The 27,487-nt window shown below is 41.8% G+C and overlaps 1 protein-coding gene and 1 long non-coding RNA gene across 9 annotated transcripts in view; both read right to left on the bottom strand.

Annotated features, from left to right (window-relative positions):
• Positions 1-27,212, bottom strand: part of RBM20 (RNA binding motif protein 20) — a 108,894-nt gene extending 81,682 nt beyond the window's left edge. For 2 of the 8 annotated variants that reach the window (XM_069796955.1, XM_069796958.1), the window contains exon 1: positions 26,863-27,209. In XM_069796955.1, the coding sequence (XP_069653056.1) occupies positions 26,863-27,005 (143 nt within the window). In that variant the 5' untranslated portion in view covers positions 27,006-27,209. Of the gene's footprint in view, positions 1-3,501; positions 3,597-23,821; positions 24,060-26,862 lie in introns of those variants that run through there. The other 6 variants (XM_069796954.1, XM_069796957.1, XM_069796953.1 and 3 more) reach the window with 5 other exon arrangements.
• On the bottom strand, positions 20,396-23,451 carry LOC138687780 (uncharacterized). Its single transcript, XR_011326899.1, has 3 exons — positions 23,357-23,451; positions 22,982-23,086; positions 20,396-22,577 (listed from the first exon to the last, which is right to left on the bottom strand). It is a non-coding gene; the product is annotated as an uncharacterized lncRNA (long non-coding RNA).
• Positions 27,213-27,487: the final 275 nt, after the last annotated feature.

Here is a 27,487-nt window from a genome sequence, read left to right as displayed (position 1 = left end):
TAATAATACTGCCACTAATACTCTGCTGACCTGTATTACCTGTTTGACACAGGAAAAGCCTGAAAGCTGGGTTTGGGGAAATTTAAAAGTCACCATGACAAATTTTAACACAGAAAATACCAATATGTTGCGGATGCTAAGCCATTTCTACTACCCAAATAGAACTTTTTGGCTGTTTAAATCCTTGGAGATAGGTGGCCTAAAGAAGAAATCCCAACTTTCTAACTGGAGAGGTAGAGAGGATCTGGCTGGGCCCTAAGCAGCTCATTCTTTACTGTAGTTCTTTTTTCTTCTTTTTTTTCCCCTCTAAGCTTTTTTTCCTTTTTTTGGTGACAGTTTCAAGACAGGTGAATCACACTAAAAAAGATAAACACTTCCATATGACAACTCCACAGATCTCTAACCAGAAACCACACACAATCCACTCAAAACCAGATTGTACACTTTTTAACAGGTAAACATTTTTGTATCTACTCATCTAGTCCTAGGAGTCACTGGGGATTAATCTACACTTAAAATCCACAGGATTACAGAGTGCTTCATAGCAGTCTATGCTGCTAAATTTATAATTTTTATAAGAGCATTTAACAAATCTATGTAGCCAGAATTACAAACTGCCAGGACAAAGAGTGACTGAGTTGTGTGATTTGTATTTTTTAGTTAACAGAACACCTAGGACCATATGTAGTTAATACAGGAGTGGCACTCATGGGGATGACTGCAACAGAAACAATTTATCATAATTGTAATTAATGAGATACACTGCCAACATTTTCCTAAAGGACATGAAGATCTTTGCCACTACAGGAAAAACAGGTGCATAATTAAGCTATGATTTATTCTGTAGTTTTAACTTAATTCCTGGTTTTCACCTGAGACTGTAACTGAGAAGTTATCTATATTGATATAAATAAGAAGTACGATATTAAGGAGTATCTGTTCAGCTCTTCTAACTACTTTTTAATCTTACTCAGTACCAACATGTACCACTTGTTTTCATTTGCTACAGAAATACTCTGAGTCAGATTATCATTAGTCAGATTTCATAAAACTTTCCAACCATTTTATTTCCAACCAACATTTCCAATGTTCCAACAACAAAACCCCATGAGACTAATATTGCAGATAATGAAAATTTAGACATACAGCAGTTAACACACTGAAGAGGTCCAGGGAAGACCTCATAAAGGAGCTACTGGACTGTGTGAACTGCCACTGTGATGACCATGTGTTCGCCCATTAAGAATTTATATTGAAAGACAAAAGAATTTCAGTTTTCTTTTGTTCAAAGCAGTATTTCCTCTTCACGCAGAGATTTGCATTCATTGCCTAATATTAAAGATCATATAGACACAGGTGTTAAATACTAGCTTCTGCCAGGCTTCACTAACACAAGTTCAAATACATATTATTTGTCACCTTAATTTTGTTTTTTAGGTATAATTCACCACTATTGCCAATTACACAATGCTTGTTCATGTCAGTAAGCATGCCAACAAATGGCATAAAAACCCCTCAGTAACAACTGAACAAAAAGAAAATTCTGTATTTTCCATGAGGAAAATATTCCTGTAATATATTTTCCTTGATATGAGTAAGTTGAAGAAACAGAGGCAACTTAATGATTATTAATAATTACATTTTTATACAGTCTGAATACACTAAAGAGCATTCATTTTTTCTGTTAACACATAAGTTCATGCATTTTCACTTCCTCCTTCAAAGTCCTGCTTAAATTTTGCACGTCTTTAGAACCATTTAACAGTTAAATGCCTATGTTGGATAAATGGTTTCTTCTCTTTCCCTTTGTCCCCTCCCCTCCAGTAAAGGAAGACTTGTTATGATATGAAAGAGATTGAAAACAGAGGAAAAACTACCATTTTCCCAAAACCACCAATATTTATCCTTAGTGATACTGTAACAATAAGAAGCTATGCATAACCTCTTAGGAGATTTTTTTCTTCGACTCGATACTCATAATTTCTTCTGGAAAACTGCATTATTTATAGCTGCAGTTTTCTTAAATTTTCACAGAATTAGTTTGTTTACATTATTTTGTTCTAGTTTTAAATCCCAATATAATTAAAGCCAACTAAAACATATTGTTTCTTAGTTATGTAATTCTTTATTATTAACCCACGAACAGAGACTGAGTAGTAACTCTGCAGTTAAACTGCTTTGCTCTTTCAACACTGTAGGGTCCAAGAATTTGGGGCAAGGGAGCAACATTGAGCAAAGACACTAAATGGTTAAACAAAAAAATTAATTTAACATAACATGAGTGAATCTGGCTACTACCAAACCCCAGCACAGGCCAAGCACTCCTTTACGTGTTCTAATGGTTTGCACAGAATTTGATGGGCTACTTCTATTCGCTATTTTGAAGCTTCCTTCAATTCCTTACCTTTATGAAGGTGTATAATTGAGTTTTTGCCGGTTATCTAACACTGAATCTTAAAAAACAAAAGCGCACATAAATAACTTTTCCTTAAATAAAACACTACGTAATTGCAGTGGTCCTCCTTAAAAACAAAGAAAGAAATTAACTGTTTAATTAAAAATTTCCCAAATGCACCAGAAAAATACACTTTTCCTGGAAGTACACCTATTAAATAAAAACAATAAATAAATAAATGAAAAGTGTATGAAATATTTAATACTTGCAAATTATTTATGCTTATGTAACACTAACTTAAGCTTTTAATAGATCCCTGTTTAACAAAGCACTGTGGAAGGTGACATGCTTTTCTATGGCTTCCTGGTCTCACTAGCAGTGTTCTCTTTAATGAGCATCCTTAAAAATAGAAAAAGAAGTTCGTGACTTCTCCTATCTAGGTGTTTTAAATACCAGCACCGTCAAGTAGTCACCCCAGGAAGGATAAAGATACGATGTCAACAAAGGAAGAAAAGAGATAAGGTCTTCGGTGCCCACCCCCTGACCTGACAAAATCCAGGGCTTGATATTGGTCTCCAGGTCAAAAATAGACTGTCTGCATCTGAAAGCAGCAGAGAACATTTCCACAGTTATCTCATTGTTAGTTGTTTTGCAAACCACATTAAGCACTTCATGTAACAGCATCCGTATCTGCTGTAACTCATTTGGGAACAACAACTCTGAACCATCTTTGAGAAAAAGCATGTTTGTCAAGGGCAATAAGAACAAATTAGAAAAATGAATCCTACCTTGAAGTCCCTTCTCTTGTGTCTGTGCGTTATGCTTTCAATAGATGTCTTCTTGACAAATGCCACCACCATCCCATTCACAATAAGAATTAAAACCAAACCACATAGACCTTCATCTGCCTTTGCTAATCGACACAATAATATTACGCATTGGAGGCACAAATGCTTCAAACAAAAGATCGAATAGCCACACGTGGCAGTAAGACACCCTACGTTCTCTCCTTTTTATGGACCTAGGAAAGAAACATCATTAACTATTAAATGTTATTCTTGGCAATTATAACAAACCAATATCATCAAGTTAAACAAATACGCTACCTTTTCTGATTCATTATCTTTGCTTTTGAGCTTTTCCTTCTTACTGATAAAAAAAATCAGGAATTCCCCATGTTCTTGCTGCACGCTCACATAAGTTAGCAAGGTTCAACTGCATGCGTTGTCCAAGCCAGTATAGCTTAAATCTCAGTCAGCCGGGAAGCCAGGCAGATAAGCACTGGCCTATGGAAAGTTTATCTTTTGAAAGGGAACAGGCTGCTTGACACAGAACTTAAGGCCAGGACAGTCTGCAAATTAATGTTATGTTGTAGTTTGTAGATTAATGATCAAGTAAATGCATTGACAACGAGATCACCTGCCAGGTTCCACGAGATGCTACCAATTACTAATCAATTCATTTGACCTGTTTTGAATAGGCAGGTATTGGACCCACACTTTCTCCACTCCAGAGTTTTATAATTTCATAACAAAATTAGATAAACCCGTTTCCAAGATGTGCAGCTTGATTAATAAAAAGGTGGTGTGCTTTTTAGCTGAGGCATGCAGATGCCTTTGCAAAACAGCAGAACAAAGGTTCTTCCATTGCAAGGCTGGTTTGCATAAGAAGCCTTTTTTTTTTAAGGAAAATCTTTGCTTTTATTTAAAAGTAGTATATTCTAGATTCTATAAACTGAGTACTGATAGATTTTTTCAAGACTATACAATAACATAAATTTCTAGAGCGTTTTTTAAATTCAAGATCAGAAATCAAGTTTTAAAAACACCTTCCAAAGTTGTAATAGGTTAGGAATTCTGCATCGTGACTAGACTGAATTGTTGCATAATGACATTTTTGCTATAAGAGGTACTGAAGGATGATTTGTAAAATTGTACAAGAAAAAAACCTTCCATTCGCATTTTACTCAGAATTTTTACTAAAAGGAAATTCTACCAATAACCTTGATATTTAACAGAAAGCTTTAGAAAATAATTACTATTTGACTTTCAAAACTTTCAGGCATAGTGGCATTCTAAGGTATTGAACAGTTGCAGAGAGAACAAAAAATTCATTAAATCAAGAGGGAAATCATCTGTATATAGTAACTGAAAGGACAGGTATGATTAGGTTGTACTTAACTAGTCACATTTGACAACGTAGCAGCATATAGAACAGGACAAAAATCCCTACTAAACCAGAGGAAATTAGCATTACTCCATGACATTTATTCCTGAATGTGCATTCCCTCTGATTTAAAATATCTGTATTCACAAATTTAAATAAAATGAGTTATTTCCAAGCCTGATTAAAAAAAAAAAAGAAAAAAAAAAATCATTGAATATAAAAAAATTTTCACAGTTTTTTTCATGTGCTCTGAAAAATAATTCAAAACAGCACCATGGAGATTCAGACATGACTAAGTAGCTTTTACATTCTATATGTTTAGTTTAGAACTGATAAAGAATTTGACCTGCCAGCCTCCAATCTGGGATTCTAACCCCTAAGGGACTTCCTTTGCCAGAAAAATAAACTCCTGCTTTTGGAAGAGGGTTACTTTCAATGACACACAATCCCCTTGATGAGATACAGATGAAAACATGTCTTTTGCTTCTGCACTAGATATATATACAAGAATGTGAAACAATTTCAAATAAGGATAAGCCAGTATGTTGGAAAGTAACAGCTTCTTGAGCTAATGATTTAAATTTCTGTGCTCAACGTATCTAGAGAATAAGCACAAAAATGGGGCACTTTTGCAATCAATCACCTTCGTGAGCAGAAATACACTGATACGGTAAGCAAGAATGACCTATAACATGAACAAATGTGAGACACTATTTTCTTTAATGTATCTAAACAGAAAATATTTAATTACAGTAAAATTGTCTGATGTGCCACAGTATGTTACTGTTGACTGATGGATAAACATGAATGATTATCCATTTTGCTTGTCCCATCCACACGGCAGTGTCTCATCGCTCCCCCCTAACCTACTCAAGAGTCTCCGCATAGAACAAGACTTCTGGATGGTTATCAGTTTGATCTTATCTATTATCAGTGGGAGAAAAGTGAGCAATACAGTTTGATATCTTGTTCCATGATTTCTCCAAAAATTATTCTTTTATCTGTAAGTACAACAAAAGACTGAACAGACCATGTCACATGACTGCTTCATAAAAACCTCCACTTTTAAACAGAAAAAGGGCAAGGTTAGTATGTACAACCTGATGTTTAAAGACTAAAATAAGTGATTTATGCAGGGGAAGTGGTTTATGGTTTGCTCTGTAGCTTTCCTATAAAAGTTACGGTTTGACATAGCTGATTTAGATAAACACAGCTCCTAGGAAACAATGACAAAATATGGTACCACACTACTGATTAACAAAAATTGCCTAATTGGGATTAATTAGAAATTAGGGGCTGAAGTGGGAAGAAAAATTTAATTAAGAATTTTAAAGGAACATTTGCAACATTAAAAGAAATCTTACTTGTATCTGAATAATTTTTTTAACCTATTGCTGCTAAAATGATCTTGTACTACTCCTGCAACTGAAAAGTACATGAATGTATTTTAACCATATTATGCAAAAAGAATTTACTTCTAGACAGACAGCTTTTACACTTACAGATAACTTTTTTCTCTTAAAATCAGAAGATGACTGTAAATTCACAAAAAGCGTTAAGAAGAGTAAAATCTTTTAAAAGATTTTTAAAAGTATTTTGATCAACTGACTTTCCTACTGGCAGTACCACTTTAAACTGTGATGGAATTTTAAAAGCTGTCCCAATATATCAAAATCAGACTCAGAATATCTTAACAAATTTCTCAAGTTTCTATGACTAATAGTGTATCACAGAGTTGATAGTTATGGGCTAAATGCAATCCTGACCTTTTGCGCTTATGGTTATGAGACCTGCAGTCTGTGTGCTGAGCCAACACAAAATCTACGCTTACGGCAGCGGTCTGCACGCCAAAAATCCTTTGAGGCAGGATTTCAACTCGTTTTATAGCCTCTTTAAAATACAGGAAAGGGCTCCCTACTCCTCCCCAGGAAGATAATGTCTTTTACAGTTGCTCCCTCCTTCATCAACAAAGTCAAATTTTGGGGGGAGTAGAGACCCTGTAGTGCTAGAAAGCCACTGTTAATAGACCATTTTCAGTCCTTTGATAAATGTTACATTTCCAGAACATAAAGTTTTCTCTTTCTATCAACTCTGAAAAACTCTGGCCTCTCTCAGACAAACAAATGCTGAATTTCCATTCCCACGGTCTTAAACCAAATCAATGGGCTGGATTTCTGAGCAAAAACCTTTCCAGGTGTCAAATCTGCTGTGATTCTCTATGGCATTTCTTGCAAAAAGGAAAAAGCCATGGGTATTTCTTCTTTGTGCATTACACACAAGGTTTAGCCATTGAAGCAGCAGCCAATTTGTACACAAAAAAGTTAAAACCAAAGAAGGTTTGGTAGAGGAGAAACTGGGGAGATCAGGACATGACAGGGCATCAGGAAGACTAGAAAGATTTTGTGGGGGAGAAAACCTGAAGGAAAAGTTGCCGAGGAGTAGGGAAGGAACAGGAGAAGGGCTGTGGAAGAAGAGCATGAAAACGCCATCCTTTCAGGACTCTTTCTGCTCCTCTGTCCCCTCTCCCAGCCCTTATTTCACTGGTGAGCCCATTTTCCACATACTCCTTGCAAAAGACACAGCAAAAGAGTCAAAGAGGCTGTGTAGAACCGAGCATCACAGCCCTTCCCTTGGACTCGGAGGAATATTTAACACAAAATGTAATTAGCTCTCTGCTACTCTTCAATTTCCAAAAGCCGCTGTCATTAATTTTGTTTCGCAGGACAAGCTGTAGAAATCAGAACAGCAAAGCACATTAATCACCAGCAATGCTGCAGTGAGCAAAGACAGCTTGAGTCAATAAACGAGCCTGGACTGAGTGACTATGAACAACAAATGCTCCTTACAAGCAGCCAAACTGGAGATCATCAGGAAACTGTGAAATGAGACATGTGCATCATGTAAACCTCTCCTCTTTCCCTCCTCCCCTACAAGGGGATGTTTTGACACTGAACTGTGGAATTCCCCAGAGACATGATAAAGGCAAAATAAAAACAGCTACCAGCCGAGCAATGCCATGCATGATAAAAACCAGATGAGGAAGTCGCTGGGTAAAACAGCAACAGAAGCAAACGTGGCACAACCATCAAAATGACAATTGTGTTGGAAACTGCTCTTCTTTCCATTGTTTCTCGGCTTCTGTTCCAACCCTCCTTGCCTGAACGTGTACAGACAGGGTTGGAAGGGCCACGCCGGATCAGATCAACCAGCCCAGCGACCCGCGTCCTACCAACGGCAACACATGGGCAGCTGCTCCACGGATAAGGAGACAATCACAAGACACTAAGCCCACTTCAGGAAATTTTCTCCTCCTTTCCAGAAGCTAGTTAATAGCCTCTTGTTATTCTGCTCTCCAGCCCATTTTTCTGGGCTTAACCGAAGGGTAGGATAGCCCAAAGAAGTGCCTACAAAACCCACTCTACAGGATAACTGCCAGTAGATTGAAACCTCCTACCCAGGCACTAATCTCCCTTGAACACTTCTTGGACGTGGGTTCAAGTGAGAAACCCTACACAGCTGGATGTCAGGATGCACACGGAGCTTTCGCTCCCCACGTACTCCTCAAATCCTGCCCCTGCACAGCAAGACTGCACCTGTCCCGACGCAGTACCCCTGGCGCCTTCAATTAATGCTGAGAAAATCCTGAGCTAAGTGACTACTTAAATTTGATGGGTTTGCCATTCAAATGATGGTCTGTCAGCCTAATAAAAGCGCCGGTTAGTAAACAACATTATTGCACGAACACTGGCAGAATTATGAGCAACTGCAAGCTGCAACTAATTTGACCTTAGCCACCATGCCCACACAACCAGCGATGCTTGTGTTGTGGTTTTATTTCAGATCAATCCAAACAACAACAAATAAACATTCCCATCACTTCTCCAAAGAAGAGGAACCAAAATTACCCAGTGCTGCTAGAGCAATTTACAATTGAACAGATATAAACTACTTCATAGCCCTGAGGAAAATGGAATTCATTCACCAAAGTGTAGCTTGAGCTAAACTAATCCGAGTTGCATATCTCGTTCTCACAGAGCTTTGAGTAGCAATCAATCTTCCTGCATTGACCAACAAGTGATTTGTTAATCTGTGGTTTTCATAATGTAATAAAGAACATTTGGATTAACCAGCTATCGTCATAACAGCCTGATGAGCTTCTTAAAGTCTCTTGGTTACTTATTGGGTATGACGGAGTATACAGTACAGTGAAACAAACTGGGCAGTATGGATTACATCATGTTATGCCATCTGGAAAACATTACAAGATAATCACTAATACTGTGAAGCCCCCTGAATCTGTTCTTCATCTATAACGTAACCATTTGAACTCCAGAAAGAGCATCTGAAGAGTGATTTGTAAAATATGTTACTGAGATCCTAAGTAGGATATTGTTCTAAATAAAAAACATATCTAAGTACAAATTTGAATTTCAGCTTATATCCTTAACCAATTATATACCAATGCAAATCTCCACTGATAAATTGTCTTGCTAAATCCATTCCTGCGCAGATTAGTTAGCTCAGAGAAACCATACTGGGGTACAGCTCCCAGTACCAGCAAGGTGATCTGAAGATTCCCCAGTGACTGGTTAGCAACTTCTATTAGGTATGCAGCAAAACTGAAAAGTGTGATGGTATTTGACAGCAACACAGAAATTTAAGGCCACTGCCCCAACCAGCTCCGTGAGTGGGTGGGATAGGCTGGCAGCGGAGAGAGCTGCTGCAGTCGCGGGGGCCATAGGTTATTCCTGTGCTATAGGTTATTCCTGTGCTGGTAGGGGCAGAAAAAACTGCTCATGGTCAGCTGCTGAAGAGAAATGCTGCCTGAAGAATGCACCGGAGAGCAACGCAGCAGCCAAACATTGTGTTTTGTATGGTCACAGTTGCCTTTAGTATCACCCACTTTTCCCATCAGGAATGCCCAGCATCCTATGTTATTTCTGGTCCATGATGCATGTGCTGCAGGGCTTGCTCTCGCCGCAGAAGAAGCCAGACATGCTCCTTGCCAGTAAAGGACTAGCACCACTTCTGACATGCAAAGCAAAGTTTATACAACAGCACTTAGATCCATTTCTGTGAAACTTGGTCCATGGCTGAAAGCCAACAAGGGTCAACAACATGCAGCAGTTTAGTTTCACAGTGGATCCCCTCTACAGACAGCCCTGGGCTGCTGACACATCCCACCGTGCTCCTCAAGATATTTTTTTCCAGGAAGACGAAGCCAAGCCCTGATCAGGGCAACCTGTGGAGAGCTCAGCAAATGAAACCTCCAGACTGGCTTTCCCGGGCAGCCATTCCCATTTTACTTTCAAGACTTCAGTACCCTAAGGAGATATGCAACAGGGTTATTATCCAGGTAGCTACGTATACATACATACACACACACACTCTCTAGAAAAAGGAATGCTCATACAACATTCTCAACTCTTCCACAACCCCCAGCCCTCCAAACACATCAGGTCAGGCTAACCTCATCACAAATTTATTACAAATCCCGTAAAACCTACAGAAGGAGTACCTTATGGAAGTTGCTGTAAAAGTTAGGTCATGCCACGGGCCATGCAATAATCTGAAATCTCTACCGACAGAAAAGCCAAAGCGTTGGGGGGGATTTGGAACAGTTCAGGTCTGCTCATTTTTTAAATCATGCCCTGAAAATATAAAGACAGTTTCGACCATATCAATGCTTTCACCCAGACTGCCCCAGAAATGTGATAAGAAACCAATGGACCTTTTGGACAATATAGTTTTTCATATGCATCATCACCCTAACACATTTTTTACACAATTCCCTGGTTAAAGGAGCACAGGTTTTTTTGGAGGACACAACAGCTGTGTGGGAGACCACAATGGAGTATTTATATGTTGGGAAAGGTTAGCAATATTAATAGCTAAAATTGTGAATGATCTCTAAAACAGGAGTTCCTTAAATAAATAAAACTGTATATAAGTGCACACACACATACGACAAAACACATGCACACATAAAAATATTGATATATTACATACATCTTTATTACTAATGTTGAGATAGATGTTTTCTATTCCACCTGCACGATATGCTACACAAGAAAGTTATTTCCGCTGGTTTCGTTATCAGATCACATGACAGGAATCTTTGTATTATTTTTGTACATTTTAGTGAACACCACTTTATGGCCTGGCTCTTTAGTTTTATTACCCACTTAAATAAATACATTTCATGTACCATTTTTGGAAATAAAACCGAGGATGCTTCAAATTCTTCAAATAAAGTCTACTATTAAAACTATTTAAAGCCACAATATGAAGAAAACATAAGAATTTTTATAGTCTAGTTTTAAAATCGTATGTTTAGCTCATCTAATAAATCGGTTCAAGTAAACTCTGCAGCATTCAAAGAAATGTATAAATGCTCAAGCTGCTAAAAACCAGATACAGTTTCTAGTTCTCCAGTTATTTAATCCAATCTATTGAAAAGGATATTACAGAATTTAAAGTGTCTGCTTTAAAATGAGACAAAGCTGGTAAGATATGTTTTAAACGGGCATAGCAATACAAAATAGTTCCTTTGGCCACCTTGAGAAATGCACTTTTAAGATTACCTAGAAGTACAATTAGCAAGTCTACTAGATTTCCCTGATACCCATAAAATTCTCCTTTCCTTTTCAGTACTCTTCAATCAATTTTAAAGGTAACTGCTGTGCTGCCCTCCAGCTTATACTGAACAGATGACCGCTAGTAAATCAAAAGCTGTCCAAATCTCCTACTGTGGATTAACATATACATAATGGCTGCTTGCCCATGACTGAAAATCCTTCTGATAGCTTAATGCTGTCAGGTGCTTCATTTCCAAGGCCAAAACATAATGTAAGATTCCAGAGGACAAATTCTTCAGGCTCCATTTCCAGCACAGAAGCACGTGAACGCCATTAAAACCCACTAATTTTGTCAAGATGCTTTTGTCAAGCATGTGTTTCACTAATGCACAATAACTACATTCATTTACAAAAACAAACATACAAACCCAATCAGTTTTGAAAGCTAAACAGCAGCAGAAGATGGAGACAAAGATGAGGGCAGCAGAAATTCTGCAGGTACTGTTAGTGCAGCATTTCTAATATTGGACTACAGTCTCCAGATGGAGAAAAGAAAAATCTATGAATATAGTTAACCTTATAAATAACCTCATTGTCTAGGTGAATATCATGCCCACGTTTAAGTCTTAAAATGCAACTTTTCATTTCTGAAAGAATAAGGGGTCTGTGTATTTCTTTATGAGACATAAAATGCTCACATGAATCTCTGTGCAGACAAATTTTCAATCTGAAGTCAAAAACGGGCAACGGGACAGGACTGCATGTGGCAGTGGCCAGCTGAGGTAGGAGGATTTACAGAAGAGATGGTTTGCCAAGGGTTTTCTGGAGAGGGCAGGGAGGGGGTGGAAGCTTGGAACAAATTAACGGGCAAACTGTTCCACGCACCAAGATTGGCATGGGAAGATGTGTCCAAAAGACTGTGGCTCCAGGTTTGTGTTACTTAACATCACTGTCTAGCTATCTAACTACACTGCCACTAAACACTGTGAATAGCAACATGTTTCTCACCAGCAATACAAACGCGCTGCCATCTAACACCCAAGCCTATGAAATCCCTGGTATTTGTGGTCAGCGGGAGAGGGAGGCATGTGGAAGTACACCAGGTGGATCCACAGCACGGGGGATTCTCCTGGGGAGATGGAACCACGCTTACTGCCGTCCCCAGGTACCAAAGACAGTTTGCAGCAGGCGGTTTACTCGTTTAGCTGTCCGAGGTAGGACCACCTACAGACTCCCGTCTGCACGCCCCAGGGGCGTGTGGAGGCTGAAGGTCGTGCCTTTCAAAACTTACCCCCTCCCTCAGCTTCAGGGAGCTGACAAAAGACCAACGAGGCAGCACGGTGGAGCCTGGTCACTGCTTGGCCAGGCTCTCCCAGGATCTCCGACACCGCAGCTGCTCCCACCGACAAAAGCAAAGGAACGAGGAAAACACCGAGAAGGAAGGAGCACGCATCTCCATGCCGGACTGGGTTTAGGATCAGTGGCCAGCCCCGAGAGAGGATGCAAAGAAACACTGTGTTCTCCCAGGAGCGTCCTTTTCCCCGCGAAAGGGGTCAGTTGGGAAGAAGTGCCACAGCCTGTGCTCCAAACAGCTGGTAGTCAAAGATACCGCGGGACAGATGTCGCAGGGGACGGAGACGGACAGACGCCCTTTTCCCTTCGGACCCCTGGGTGCAAGGCCGGGTCCTGAGGGCAGCGTTAAGGGACGGTGTGCGGGGCAGCGGGCTGGGAGACGATGGCTTGAGGGAGGAGAGCACACCCTCTGCAGGCTGAAACTACGGGACAGGAAAACATCACCTCTCGGAGCAGGCAGAGGACTGACTCCATGGGATTTCACAGGTGCCTGGCAGGGGCTTTTCACAGACTCACCGAAACGCAGGGAGAAGAACTCGGCACATCCAAATCAGCAGAAAAAAGGGACGCATCTGTGGTTTATAAGCAGTGCCGCGGCACCTCCTGTGCCGGGGCCAGATCACCCCTTCCACCCAAACAAAAGAAAAGGCATATAAACAAAATAAAATAGGAATAAGCTTGCACAGAACAAAAGATTTGTTGCGCTTTCATTTCTTCAAAACATTTTCAGTTATTACGTCATTTTCTATTATTCAGGTCAAATGAAAATTATTTGTTTCTTTTTACTGTTTTGTTTTTTTTTAAAGTGGGCTTCCTCATAATATTTTCCAGAAGAAAAACATGGAACAGATATACAAAAACATCATCTACTTGCTAATTTTTTAATAGATCAAAATAGATTTTAAACACTTGCCACGAGGCTTCCATCACTGTAAATAACTACAGAACTACAAATTAAGCATAAAACTAATTACACAAACACCGAGTAGCTAAAGTGTGTCCACAGAAAAGATGAATATAATTATAGCTCAGCAATTTGAGAAGAGAATATTTTGAATAAGTAGGTAATTAAGTTAAGAGAGGCCTAAAGAAAGATTTCACACTCACATTCATATGCTGAAGCAGTTTAAAAATAGAGAGCAAGAACTGCCTGACTTCACCTTTTAATTTTAGCTGGGTGATGAGCCGGTCCCAAAGACAGAAAGGCACAGCAGGATTTTTTCTCAGCAAAGTGCCCTTCGTATTTTTATGCGAAGGAAATGCAGTATGTTCTATTAATATCCTGCTGTAGCCCTAGATAAGTCTAGGCACCCTTTCAATCAGGAAGAAGTTCTGGTTTGTTTCTTCAAATCACTTGTAGTCTCAAAGACATATACACAAGTTGGAGAACCTCCCGACTGCCCCAGCCACTTCACAGGTAAACAACATCCACGCAGGAAAAGACACTTATTTAGTGTATTGGGTTTAGTTTTCCCATCAGTCACCTCTTGCAACTACTAAGGCTGTATGTATGCTACTTTTTCTCTCATGAGGAGGGAAAAGCAAACAACTGAGTTTGCACCTTGAGATAAGTTTAACTTCATTCTCATTTTAATTAATAGCTGGAAAAGAAAACATTGATACCAGCTAGACCAAGACTGCATTGCAGAGAGTTGGGGAAAAAAATATAAGTTGTTTGACTTAATGCCAGCATAACGCCTAGGCTCTCCCAAAGAAGCTGGAGAGAAGTACATAGGCTTTTCCCCACATAAAGAAAGATAGATTCTTCTTCTGGGTATGGCTCCCTTGCACACTTCACCTTCCTGACGTATCTCTGATTAACCTAACCCATAGCAGGTCCTGCCCCATCGAACCCTGTTTCAGTCTGGCAAATTCTCGCAGTGGGGCAGGGCTGAAACCCCTCCTGGTCAATAGCGTCACAGGGAGAACTTTTCTGTCCTTCAGGGAATGGTGGAAACGGAGCATAACCACCATGCAGATTATTTTCCCAACATATTCTTCCCAAAGTGTCAGCTATCCAAGTGAAGGTCAGATTCTCCCCCAAATCCTCAAACTAAGCAGGAGTCTGAATTAACCCTGCAGTGAAAACAAGCCTGCTAAACTGCTCCCCTCGTCTTCTACAGTTGCATTCCCTTACTTTTATTTTAGACCAACAATCAGCAGTAAGACTCTAGATTCATCTGCCCCCTCTTATGTTTGGCCTTTAATTACGGATTCATCTTATGCTCCACCTGTAAATTTCTTACATGTGTAAGTACTGGTCACTAATTCACTCCAGCTACTTCTGTGAATAAGCATTTGCAAATTTTACTTGCCAGGGAGATGAAATGCGACTCAGTGGAAGTTTGCATTAACATCCTGCTGGTCAGCAATTACTAGGCGAGGATGCCCTGCCATCCTTATCTATAGGCCACTATCTTAGTGAACTGTTTCCCCAAAAGCGTAGGAGGTCCATACTGGCCTCTTAGTGACCTGCTTCCCGTCCATTCAGTTCTTGAGGAAATAAACCAGAGCACAACACTTAATGCAGGTGAACCTAGGAAGATGTGTATAGTTTGCTTACACCTATACAACTGCTATCTTTTGGTTTTAATCTTAACACCATTTTGCGGTTTTAATTACTATATTTTTTTCCCACAATCCTATCCAACCCCAATTCATGTTAGAAGTTGTGTATTTTTCCACAAACTTTTTTCCATTATGACACACAGATGAAGGGCATTGTCTTTTCTTCCAGCTGAAGCATGCTCTGCATTTCATTTGTACACATGTAATTAGAGCTCATTTACTCTTATCACTCCTAGCATTTCTAGTTTAAGTGTCAGATACCAAAACCGGCCCAGGCATCAACAGCACTCTATTCCCACCACAGGAATGCCATCTTCCACTTGACTTCTTGCATCAAATGCAGTTAAAGCACTTGAAACTAAGGACTGAAGAGATGACCAATTCCGTTTCTTTTACTGGAGATCCCTCTATTTTAAGAGATGCCTCCTTGCAAGAAGTTGTCTGCTGGTATTTTTACCTTCTACCGCTTAAGATCAGCACAAAGTTTGTAGGGCAAGATCATCACTCACTGTATCGCTATTTATAGTTACTTACTCTGTCTTTATCCTAACAAGACCCTAATCAACAAAGCTTCTGATCCTCCTAAATTAAAACATTAACACGAAGGAACTTTTGTTTGAAGGAGCTTTTAAGATGAATGAAATTTCTGCTTTTCTTGCTCTAAAAAAAAAAAATTTTGAAAATTCAATTAAAAGACCACCACCAATTCTTCTTCCTTTCCTTTTCATAAACAGTTCAGATAATGCTTCTCTATCACCTCCTGTGTAAAGAAATCATTCATGGGTTATAGGTATGCGAGGCTGGTTTTATGTAGTGGAGGATAAAGAGGATAAAGATTCCCTCTTCTAGAAAGGGAAAGAATATTCCTTTGGAAGAGTTTACCATGCAGACACCCCCCCTCCCTCTACACAGTCCCCTGGTCCCTTCAGCAAGGTAATACACCAGCCTCCACCAAGTGGCAACTACATCCTTGGCAAAGCAGTTCAGATTTCAGCAGAAAATGTACAAAACATTCATTAATTGCTCAAACAAGCAGCCAAGTATGAGTCTGCTTCCAGAGCCCATCCAACAGGATCCAGATCCAGGGGGACGATAGGAACCTCTCCTCTGGCTTTATCAGGCTGCCTGCTGGGGCCCCTACTATATAAGAAGCGTTCTCCAGGGCTTATCAAAGGTGCAACGTTGTCGCTATAGCACTGGTTTTACTGCGTGCATGGAGAGCAATGAGCCTAACGGGGATGCGGTCTCGAAGCCAGGCTTCCAGCTGCTCCAGCATCATCACCATCAAACCCTGGCACCCGAAAGAACCGCCTGCTGCTCTCACCGCTGGCACCCAGGCAGTTCTGCTCTTACTGTACCGGTCACTCCTAAAAGCTGGTCACTCTGCCAGCTTCGCTAGAGAAAAATAAGTACAATCACTTCAGGGAATTTAAATTGAGAGCTGCCTCTCTGTCTCACAGTTATATACAACTCTGTCACATTTAAGCTTGAAGAAGCATTTTTTCTGCCTCCCTTGATGATTCTGTTATTTCTTAAGAGCAGGGGCTGGAGGTGGGAGGTGAGAAATTATGTATTCTAAGTCTCCTGGAATTACTGAAATGTCTAACCCCAGATCTGGGGTCCATTTGTCACAAGCCACATCCTTGGACGGTCTCTGCCCTGTCCACTGGGAGTCAACCAGCAAGCCCTCCTTCCATGCTGTGCTACTTGTACAAACTGCCAACTTGGAAGAAAAAGTACAGAGCTGGTTTGCTTCTAGTGAGGTCCCCCTGGCATCCAGCTAAGAGGTAAGAAAACTAAATATAACAAACTTAAAACTACAGTTATTGTAGGGGAGCTTGCCAGAGCCACTCTGAAGCTCGTAATGGTCTGTCAGGGATTTATGGCTCAGCTGTGAAAATTTACTCACAGATAAAACTTGCCAATCAAGTCCTCGGCTTTGGAACACTGCTACCAACTTTCACGTAATTCGTCTTGAAATTATAGAAGCGCGAAAGCAAAACAGTAGGTTTTACTGCTTCAAAGAAGGACACACAAAAGAAAAATTTATCATACTAAACAGATCAGTAAGAAACGTGTGGGGAGTCTCTCTTCTGTGTGTTTGCATCTTTGTGTAAAAGGGTCTTACATTCTACAGAGCAGGAGGAGGTTACAAACCGAGCAGTGCCAAGTACTGCCAAAATGCACAGTAAGAGACAGTATGTTGTACAGAAAAGGCTACAAACGGCTGTCTTGCAGTTTAGAGCAGATTACCCCCATAAATTATGCCAGCAAAAGTAATCTTAGTTGCCGATACTTTATGTCCTTGCCGTATGGGTTACGATAAAATGGGATCTTCATCAAATTTATAAAAGCTCCTTTGAATATAGGGGGAAATACACAGAATTCTGTTATTTTCATGTTATTCCATTAAAATACTGCAGCAAATGTAAGAACAACAACAACAACAAAACCCCATCCTGAGAACTTACACGGAAAACAAAGCAAGCAGCCAACTTAGATGAGAGATGTAAGACTGTGCCTTTTTTCTCCCAAATGCTCAGCACAAATTGGAAGACAGCAGTGATGGCCACCAGTAAGGGCAACACTGTGCAGAAGAGCTGGCAGGCTCTCTGTAAACCCCTCTCCACCTCCAAATCTACAAATCCCTACAGCTAGGGAGGCTTTAACACTCCAGAGTATTGGTTTTAAAACATGTCAGACCATTAATATGCTATTAAGAAGCACAAAAGAGCATGGATGCATACTCCTCCCTGCATAGCTCCATGCTCTCTTTTAGAAGAGAAGTTTCAATGCTGGAACACAAGGTAACTTTCTATTATTTTCTTTAGCTTCTACTGTATTGGGTCTCTCCTACCAGCAATTGCTGTTCTTAACATTTCTGTGCAGGATTTCTAGTGACCTGGCAAAAAAAAACCCAAAAAACAAACAAGCAGTAAACAGTCATGAAGCCTTGCAGACTTAGATGATAGGATCAGATCCGCTAAAGCCTTACACACATAAATAATCCTCATGTGTATGTATAAGGCTTTGCAAGATCAGACTCACAGTATATACACTACATCCAAAGAGGAATTATTTACCACTGACAAGCAACCTCGCTTAGCCATCTAACATAAATATATAATATATAAGAGGTGTTGCTTTACTCTACACAGATAGACTTTAACCATCTAAACGAAATGACTAAATCACTTATAGCCCTTGCAAATTTCCATTTTACTCCCCTTTTTTGGAGGGAAATTCAATCCCTTAATACTTTGCAATGCAGAAAACCTACAAAACCTAGGTTGAACAGTAACGATCCCTTGTCTTTTAGAAGTCTGATCTACCAAAGATACACTGATGTGTGATTAACTTAAATGTTATTGTCAAATTTGAAGTAGTTAGTTAGCACTTTCTGTTTCTGCATGAGCTGGAAAAGAGAAGGTGCGTTCAAGTAATATCCAGAACAGTGCAGAAAATGCAAGGGTTGACTTGGATTCAAGTACCACGGAACTTTAATTCTTTTGTTTACCCCACTTTACCTAGGAACCTGTTTGCCCATGCTGCCAACAGAGGTACCTATAAACACCACCCCAGTCAACCACTATTCTCCTGTATTACTTACAAACACGTTCACCTCTAGACACATCAATGACACTTTCCTAACCGTAATGCACGTCAAGAGTAACCTGACACAAACCTCTTGGGCCATCTCAACGAGAGTCAACAGAAAGATGCCAGCAAAAGGGTAAGCCCTGCCTGTACCATGAGAAGGTGCTGCTACAGGATAGAATAGCGACCTTGAATGAAGCGGTAAATAAAGAAGAGAGCCCAATGTTTCATTGTCGGTTGGTAGGACGGTGGAAAGCTGTAGGTGACCTTACAAGAATGTGCCATGAGTGGGGCACAAATGCATGGCGCACAGCACACGGATAGCAGGGGTGTGAATGTTAAGATGTGTTAATGGAAGAGTTTGGAAGATAAGAGGAGCCTAGGGCTGAAAAAAAATCTCACCTTAGTTTGCTAATATTTCTCTCTATGGCGTCAGGAGACAAGAGTCATCTTTTCTCCAAATCCCATCCTCATTCTGAATTGTGCATAAACTCTGATAAAGAATTTTATGTGGGGGAGCAGAGGAAATCTCTGACAATCTCTGCAGTGGCATCCAGGCTGCAAACCACGCATAGCTATGCACAGCTCTGCAGGGACCGGAGCAAACTTCTTCATACCAGAAGTTAATCTGCTCTCACTCTAGTTCCAGGCAGAGCAGAAAGCAGGGTGAAAAAGACAGTACTAAAGCATTATACGGCATTTTGTTCTCAGTAAGTATTTTGCAATTTTATTTTACAGTTTTTTAAAAAAACCTGAGGCCAAAAAGAGAACAATAAAAGTTGGTCAAGTGTAATGCACTGTATGTGTCATCAACCTAATAAAATTACTTAGCACATCTTCCTGTAAGAGGAGAACATGTTGATCAGCAGAGATGGAAATAGTATTTCCTACTGCAGAAACAGACTGTGGTCAATTTACTACTGCTTTTCAACTATACAATATGCAAAAGTCCATGGAAGAGTATTTATCATCTCAGTAAAGGAATGTCAGCCATCAAGCCACTTGTTGCAGAAGTACTTAAAAGTCTATTTCTTAAAACAAAGATTAAAAATGTAAGTAAAAATGCGAGAGCAACTCCTGCACATTTCCAAAGAAGCGGCCCTAGCTCACAGACACCATCAACTCACACATCTCCCCGCCTCCAGGAAAAAAGCCACGAAGTGTAAAACTGTAGATTTTGACACTATCAACATTTTACACTGCCTGAATTCTAACACTCCACAGCCTACTGTACAGAAAATCACAAGATTTATGGCAAGTTGAGGAAAGCTAAGACCAGATAACATCAGATGCTTTTGGTATCTCAAAAGCCAGTAAGCCAGGGAGGGGACCAGGTGATCAGAAATCAGCCAGGGAGCTTGCTCGTAACCTGCCCACAATACCATTTTCTCCGTCCATCCTGGCCAGCAGAAGACATTACTCAAGGGAACAGGAGTTAAACACTTCCTTATCCTCCCCCTGTCTCTTCCTAGGAAGAAGTTTATCCACAAGTGATGAAGCAGAATATTCTCCCATCCTTCTTAAAGCAGTCATCATCATTAACATTTCATGTAACACAGATTTTAGAGTTAAGACCACACAGGAGATGGACTACACTTCACAACCAGTATAGATGCAGATTCCCATCACCCCCAGAGTCAGGCAGAGCTCACGGCATCTTTGGAGCATTCTGCAAAGGCTGGTGAGACACCTGCACATCTTTAAACAACAGGGATGATGGAGGACAAATCGGAACAGCCACACAGCGCAACTCCACCCCAGTCCCGCTTGCTGCCCGTTCAGCTCATCTCCCAACACGGGCACGCAGAAAACTAGCAACAAATCCATCTTCCTTGTAGTTCCCCAGATGCACGAGGTAAATACACAGCTTGTGGTACAATTAATATCAGTTAAACTCACATTTCACAAGTCTGCACACACACAAATGTAGTAAGGCTGCAACAAAATAATTGCCTGCACGCTCATAAATACCGATCCATTAAGAAAAGAAGCCTTTGCCCCCTTCCTGCAACAGAATACCCAATGCTTTTATTCGGCATTTTTTCTAAATAGGCGAGAGGCATTTGTAAAACGGGCTAGGCTTGAGTTGTCAGAACGGGACAGATATTAAACGTTTCTAAAACCCAAAGGGGCAGGTTTTCGGGTTTCACCCAGTGCGTCTAGTGACAGCTTCACTGTGACGGGTCATTAGTGTGACAAAGAGAAAGCAGCTGGACATAGAGGGGCAGAGGCTAACAGAGCGATTACATCCTTAAATCAACTATAAAATGTTACAAAGGATGAAGAGGGGGAAAAAGGGGGGGAGTATATTCAGCGCAATAAAGTCAGTCTGATAAAGTGTCTAGCTGCAAATCAGATCAAAGAAGTTTGTTTAAATACAAAAAAATTAATCAAGACAGCTTACTCTTCAGAAAAAGCAGATTCTATTTGAAGGACTATTTTAAAGTGACCAAAATTATTATTTCATGCAACAATCCATTATTGACCCTCCTAAATAAATTTCTGCAGTCCTTTATGAAGTGTAAATATATCTTTGAAGATCTAGTTCCTCCCATTTTGACAGCCCCCAGAAAGAATCAGAACTAAAAGGTACTGAGCTTTTCACCCATCTCCATTTTCCTTTCCTTCAAATGGGGTCAGAAAGATTTAGCACCACAGTGTAGCAGTAGCTCAGCAGGTCACACATAACTACTCAGTTAGGTGCACGCAGCTTTGAATGGACAAGGGCTGAATTAACAGGAAAACCAAAAGGACACACTTCCCAGTCTTCCCATTGATGGGAACAGTAGTATTAAATTTCCAATAAAAGAGCAACATCCAGGCAACTTAATTTCAGTAAAGACGACTCCATTGCCAGGTGTTGTGGTCCAAAACCCTCTTATTACGTTGCCTCTTATAAAGTACGTATTATTTAACTTTTTACTCAAGTTGATATCACTGCTGTTATCTCTCTCTCCACTAAAATATGTGACAGAATTTTGACATTTCTGGGCAACTACTGATAACTGATAATACAAGCCAGATTACATGGAGATGTTTGCATGCAAGGCATTCCTTCTAAATTCTTTTTTCTGACCCCTTTCCACTTTGTACCTCTGTGCTCTCTCTTCAAGCCTTAAATTCAATTTTATTGTGGTCTTCTCCCAATAAGCTGTTGGGTTTTAAATGAGAGTTTGAAAAAAAACTAAACAGAAAAAGACTCTAACAAACACAATCACAAAAGATTTCAAGACAAAGAAAACCAAACTTTCATTCATTTTTGTTTAAAACAGAGAACATCTGTATGATTAATTAATCTTTAAGCTTTGGGTCACACCTGACATACAGGAGGGGTCATTGGTTTCCATAAAAAAAAAAAATTTAAAAAAAAGGTATTTTAAATTAGAAATGTTAAGAAAAGGAAATGTTAATAGAAAAGAGAAATTTTCATTCCCTGACTTGAAGGTAATTATCATCGCTGATGCTACTTTTTGTAAGCAACTAAACTTAAAAGTGAAGCACCCCCCAGATGTCCCTGCCCCTGCCCCCCCATGCACACACACATTTGGCACACACATTTTAAGTTCCGATTTTAATGTCAGGTGAGGTCTAAGAAGAGTCTCAAAAATTACACAGCAAGGAGCCAGACAATTCCAAGAAAACTGAGGTTCCCTCACTGTGTGTTTCACAACATACAGAGACGAGGAATGGGAAACACAAGGAGGAGTTTAATAACGCGGGTTTAGTTCCCACATTCTCTGGCCAGTCCCACACCATGCAGTTTGCTTTTTCAGCTCCTGTCCCTTGTTTTGGTAAAGCTTCTCAGCTAAGACAGCTCCAGCACTTTCTATTTTGTTTTCATCCCCGTTCAGGGCTGTTACAGTTGTTACAGTTTTCAGGGCTCTGTCCAGTAGGGAAGCAACTCAGATTCTGGAGATGTACTTTAAAAGGCAAATAAATATAGAAAGCCTGGATCAGTAACAGTAAGAAGAGAAACAGTAAAACCAGTGTTTCTCCTAATGTCCCCTTGTTAAGTATCAGTTTAGCCTTTGCCATATACGCCAAACTATTTGCCATGACTAATGTATATAATGGGAGTACATTTCATATTTTATCTCTCCTGAGAGACCTTGAGTTGGGAAAAAAAAAAGAAAGAAAAAAGAAAAAGAAAATCCCACACTTTACACAAAACAAACACACAAGGAAGCAAATAAAAAGCACATGCTTAACTTAATGGGTTTAAGTTTTAAAAAAAAATAAGTTGGAGGTTATTTTTCCCAACAAGCGTCCTCCTCGCTGCTATAGGAAATAAAGGACTCAAAGCATTCAGCACCAGCCTGCTTACTCCTGTCTGCCCCCAGAACTGGCACAAACTGATGACGACTCGGGCGCAGATGTTGGAAATTCCATCTTCCTTCCAGAGGAGCTCAAAATCTCCAGGGCACAACCCCTTAGAAAAAAAAATATTAACTTTGGTTTTTCCCCCCATTGTTTTAAGACATCTTTATTCAATTTGTAAAACAAACGTATATTCCTGTATTGACACAGGGAGTTAAAAAGTCCTTCATTTCCACTGGACAGATATTACCCATGACAAATCATTAGAACCGAAAGCATGCAACCAGCCATTAAAACATACAAAGAGATTGCATTTCAATACAATTAGGTCTCCTATAATTACAGAGTTTACTTGCGGCATGTTTTAAGCAAGAACTCTCACAGAAGGCACTCTTCATGCAACATCTTTACAGTTAGCCCACAGTCACCACTCGGTCCTTTCTCTCAGTTATTTCCAGCTAGTTGCTCCATCAGACTGCAATGAATCACACACCTGGAATTATTAATAGGAGTCTCCACTTTCTCATGCTGCTTAGGCACTCCAGTCAATCTAAGAGCAGGTGCCAAAATCTGTCACACACTGAGCTGTCACCTAAAAATTACATTTTGCAATGTAACTGCAAATTAGAAACAAAAATCTTCCCATAAAAGGAGACTTACCAAAACAGGGGGAACCCCCCCCAAACCAGCAGTTCCAAAACGCATTAAAACCTTTCTGTGCAGAATAGGTATTTGAGGGCTTTTCAGAGATTTCCCATATGTGTTTCACTTGCTGGGACTACAGCCCCTACCCTGCATTTCCACTCCTTCCACACAACCCTAGTAGAAACCAGTTATGAACACTAACCAACACCATTACAACTGTCCTTCTCCTTCTTCTCGGTCTTCCATTTTATTTCGTATGCAAGCGTATGTTTTTGTAAGTCATCCTCCGTAGTGTGTAAATTCAGGTTTCCCTTCCCCACTGGCTTTTCGTTCTCTGCTCTACAACGTAAGGGCTTCGACTGTAATAAGACTTTTACTTTTGGAAAATAAGAAGTATTTTCCCATGCAACATCATAACAACCTGCATAGATAGAAAGCTTTAACTGCTCTGTAAATCTTATGATTGGACCTTTATTATCAACTGAAATGACGTTGTCACTTGGGGGAAAAATACAACATGTAGGCAGCATATTTCAATTTGTATCTTACTGTATTCGGGTACTATCAGCAAGGAATTTCAGTTATATTTTATAGGGATTCAGTTATATTTTAATATTAAAATTACATTATAAATGTTAAAGCAGAGAGGCACTTAAAGAATATGGTACAAGCTACCTGCATCGCACGAGTTCACCCAGTGTAGCTGCTACCAAAAGCATTTCAGATCTCCCATTTTGCTAAATTTTAATCTTTGTTCAGTGCTCAGTGTTCACAGTGAAAGTTTACCAGCTGCCCATATAGGCAATAATTTTTTAAAATTATATTGGTCTTCACCTAACATCTCTAAAAATTTCTAACAAAAGCACTGGGGGAAAGGAAGAAGGAATCCAGAGAGTTTTTTAAGTTTAAACAGTATAATGAAAAACACAAGTGTTGAAACAGGCAGATCCAGTTAAACACCACGCAACATTCTGACCTACACGGCTCTGAATTAGCATTCTGCGACTGCACACTTGTTTACTGCAGCTTGCAAAACAAAAAGACAGCAACTGTTAAAAAAAAAAAAGAGAGTGAAGAAAATCAAAATGGTCGGGAAAACAGGTCAATGTTTTCTTTCCTAGTAATGCCACAACTTCATTTTGTAGAAGAATCACTGCTTTCCGTTCCATCCTCTTTTGACAGTCGTAATACCTGTTCTAACATATTAGAAATAAATTCAGAAGAGCAATTTAAGGTATTCCCTAACATCTCCCTTCCTAACAATCACTGAATATCCAATTCAGATTATAAAACAGCAAGTTATTATCCATAAAGCAAAATATAATTTGCCTGCATTTCCAATTAAATGCAGGGTAGAGATTTATTACTTATCAGGTAAACACAGAGGCGCACACCAAATTACGCCATGTGGTTACAAAACCGTACGATCAAGTTGCAAGACCTTAGATGGAGACGGTCGATGTTTGCCATTCTGCATCACATTACCATGACAAAGAATGGTCAGAACATGGCACCTCTCTCAAATCTTTCCACTAAAGATAGGTTCGAAAGGAAACCATTTCAAGTTTTCCTACCTATAACTTGCTAGCAGGCATGACCAGCGAAAACGCAATGCCTTTGTACGTAACGTGTGCCGCATTAGAAATACGATCACGAAGCAGCGTCGACAGCTTCACCTATCTGACTCGCAAAACACATCCACATAAAGTTTTGATAAACGTGAAGAAATAAGGGCCATCTTCAGAGACTGTGGTTTAAAATTTAGGACTGGTTTTGAGTAAGTGTAAATTACCTTCTGCTTGCACAAGAATTCATATGTAGCACTGCTGCTGCCCAGCGGACTTAGGAAGCGACCCTTAACGTTTCAGTTTCAATGCAAACTCCCACGTCTGTATTTCCAATTAGGAATAAAAATATGGGTAACAAGAACCATTAACGTTTTCACGATTAAGTTACAAGATGCGATTTAAAAGCAAACAGTCAAAAAGAAAACCAAGCATCAAGAAATTTATGGGCCACACTCCCCAGCAACTTTTAACAGTCCAGTTTCATACACACTTATAAATGACAACACAATTCCCAACTTAAAGTAACGTTCATACTCCAAGTTTGCTGTAACGTTAAAGCATACGCGCGCGTATATATTTATATACGCGTACGTATGTATTTTGCAAACGCAAGCGAGAGGATTGAAATCGCCTCCTCCGTTAGTTCCATGGTTGGGTTTTGTTGACAAACTGATAAAGGAGATGCCTGAGCCAGCGCCTTTCATAACCGGGTCGCGGCAGGAAAGCAGCGCAAGCCCAGCGGCGAGGCCGCCGCAGCTCCACAGTGCTTTGTCATACTCGCGCTTCGCTTGGCGGCCAAACGCAGGCTCAGGCCAGTTGGTGGCCTGGGACATAACGTCAAGAGCACTTCTCAACCTACGCCGCTGCCCAGCGCCCCGCTCGCCAACTCGAGCAGCGAATCTTAAAGTACTAGAAGGCAGTTCTAACGGCTCCGTAACGGGGCCTTCGTTAGTAGGTTTACCGCTCTGTTAAAAGCCCCCATCTCTTTCAACACGTTACAACTCGGGAAAAATCAGATACGGTGCGTGCAAGCATCCTGAATCGGCACAGACCGACTTAAGCGTTACTCGTGCTTCGCGTACTAACTACGCTTCTCTTCAAGCTTCTCCTTTAGCCGGAGAAGTACCGCTCGCACCACCGCGTCTGCACAAGGACTTTTCCCCCTCTTTCCTGGCGCAAAACCCACCCTCGCCCTCACTAACAAGCCTTCCGCGCCTGCACGGGTTACTTTTTCCGCGACAGTTTCGCGGGGATGCGCCCGCCTCTGGCACGGACGAGCCCCCTCGCCCCGGGCCTGGCGCCGAGACCCGCCACGGCGGCGGCCACGGCGAGGGGAAGGGGCCGTTTCCCGACCGAGCTGCCGGGCGGCGGCGGACCCCCGCCCGGAGGAGACGCGGTGGCGGGGCGAGCCCTCGGATAAACCGACTTCTCGGGCGGCAGAGTCCCGCAGGGGAGCGGGACGGGTGCCGGTCTTTAGGGGGATACGTGCCCCGCATCCGTGGGGACGGCGGAGGCGAGGCTCGGCCCCGCGGGGCACCGCTCCTCCAGGGCCGGGGCCGGGGCCGGGCCGACCCTCCGCCCGGCCGGCTGTCAGTCTGGGCGCGGGGGAGGGCGGGGGGGGGCACGGCCGGCGGGGAAGGGAGAAGCGACCGGCGGAACGCGGGGCGGCTCTTACTTGTGGAGGAGCTGGGGCAGGCTGGGCGGCGGCGGCATCCCTCGGCCGGGGCCCCGGCTGGGGGCCCCGCTGCGGGCATCGCTCTCCGGCGGCTCAGCGCCGCGGGGGGCCGGGTCCTGGCTCATGGCAGCGGCGGGGACCATGCGGGGAGGCCCCCTGCGGCGGGAGGCGCGGGCGGCCGAGCAGCCCCTCCGCGGCGGCGGGAGGGAGAAGAGAAGAGAAGGAGGGGGCAGAGGACCGGCCCTGCAGGCAACCGCGCTCCCCCCCCCCCCCCCCCGCCGCGCTGGCGACGGCGGGACGGGCAGCCCCCTGCGGCTGCCGCCGCGGCTGAGCCCGCCCTTGCGGGAGCGCTGCCGCTACCGGCCGGGGGCGGCCGGCGCCGCACGGGAGCCTCGGCGGCGCTGGAGGGGCGGGCGGCGCCCCCGGCCCTGCCCGGCCCGGCCCCCCCCCCCCCGCGGGCCGCGCCCGCTCCCGCCGGCCCCACCTGGGCGCCGGGCCCGCTCCCTCCCTCCGCCCGCACCTGCCCGGCGGGACGGACCCCCCCGCCGCCGCCGCCGCCGGCGGCCCGGCCCCGGGGCTGGGGGGCCGGGCCGTACCTGGCCGCGCCCGGGGAAGAAGGGGCAGC

Source organism: Haliaeetus albicilla, chromosome 11, assembly GCF_947461875.1.
Source record: "Haliaeetus albicilla chromosome 11, bHalAlb1.1, whole genome shotgun sequence".
Classification (NCBI taxonomy): Eukaryota; Metazoa; Chordata; class Aves; order Accipitriformes; family Accipitridae; genus Haliaeetus; species Haliaeetus albicilla.
This window is presented reverse-complemented; position numbering and strand designations above follow the sequence as displayed.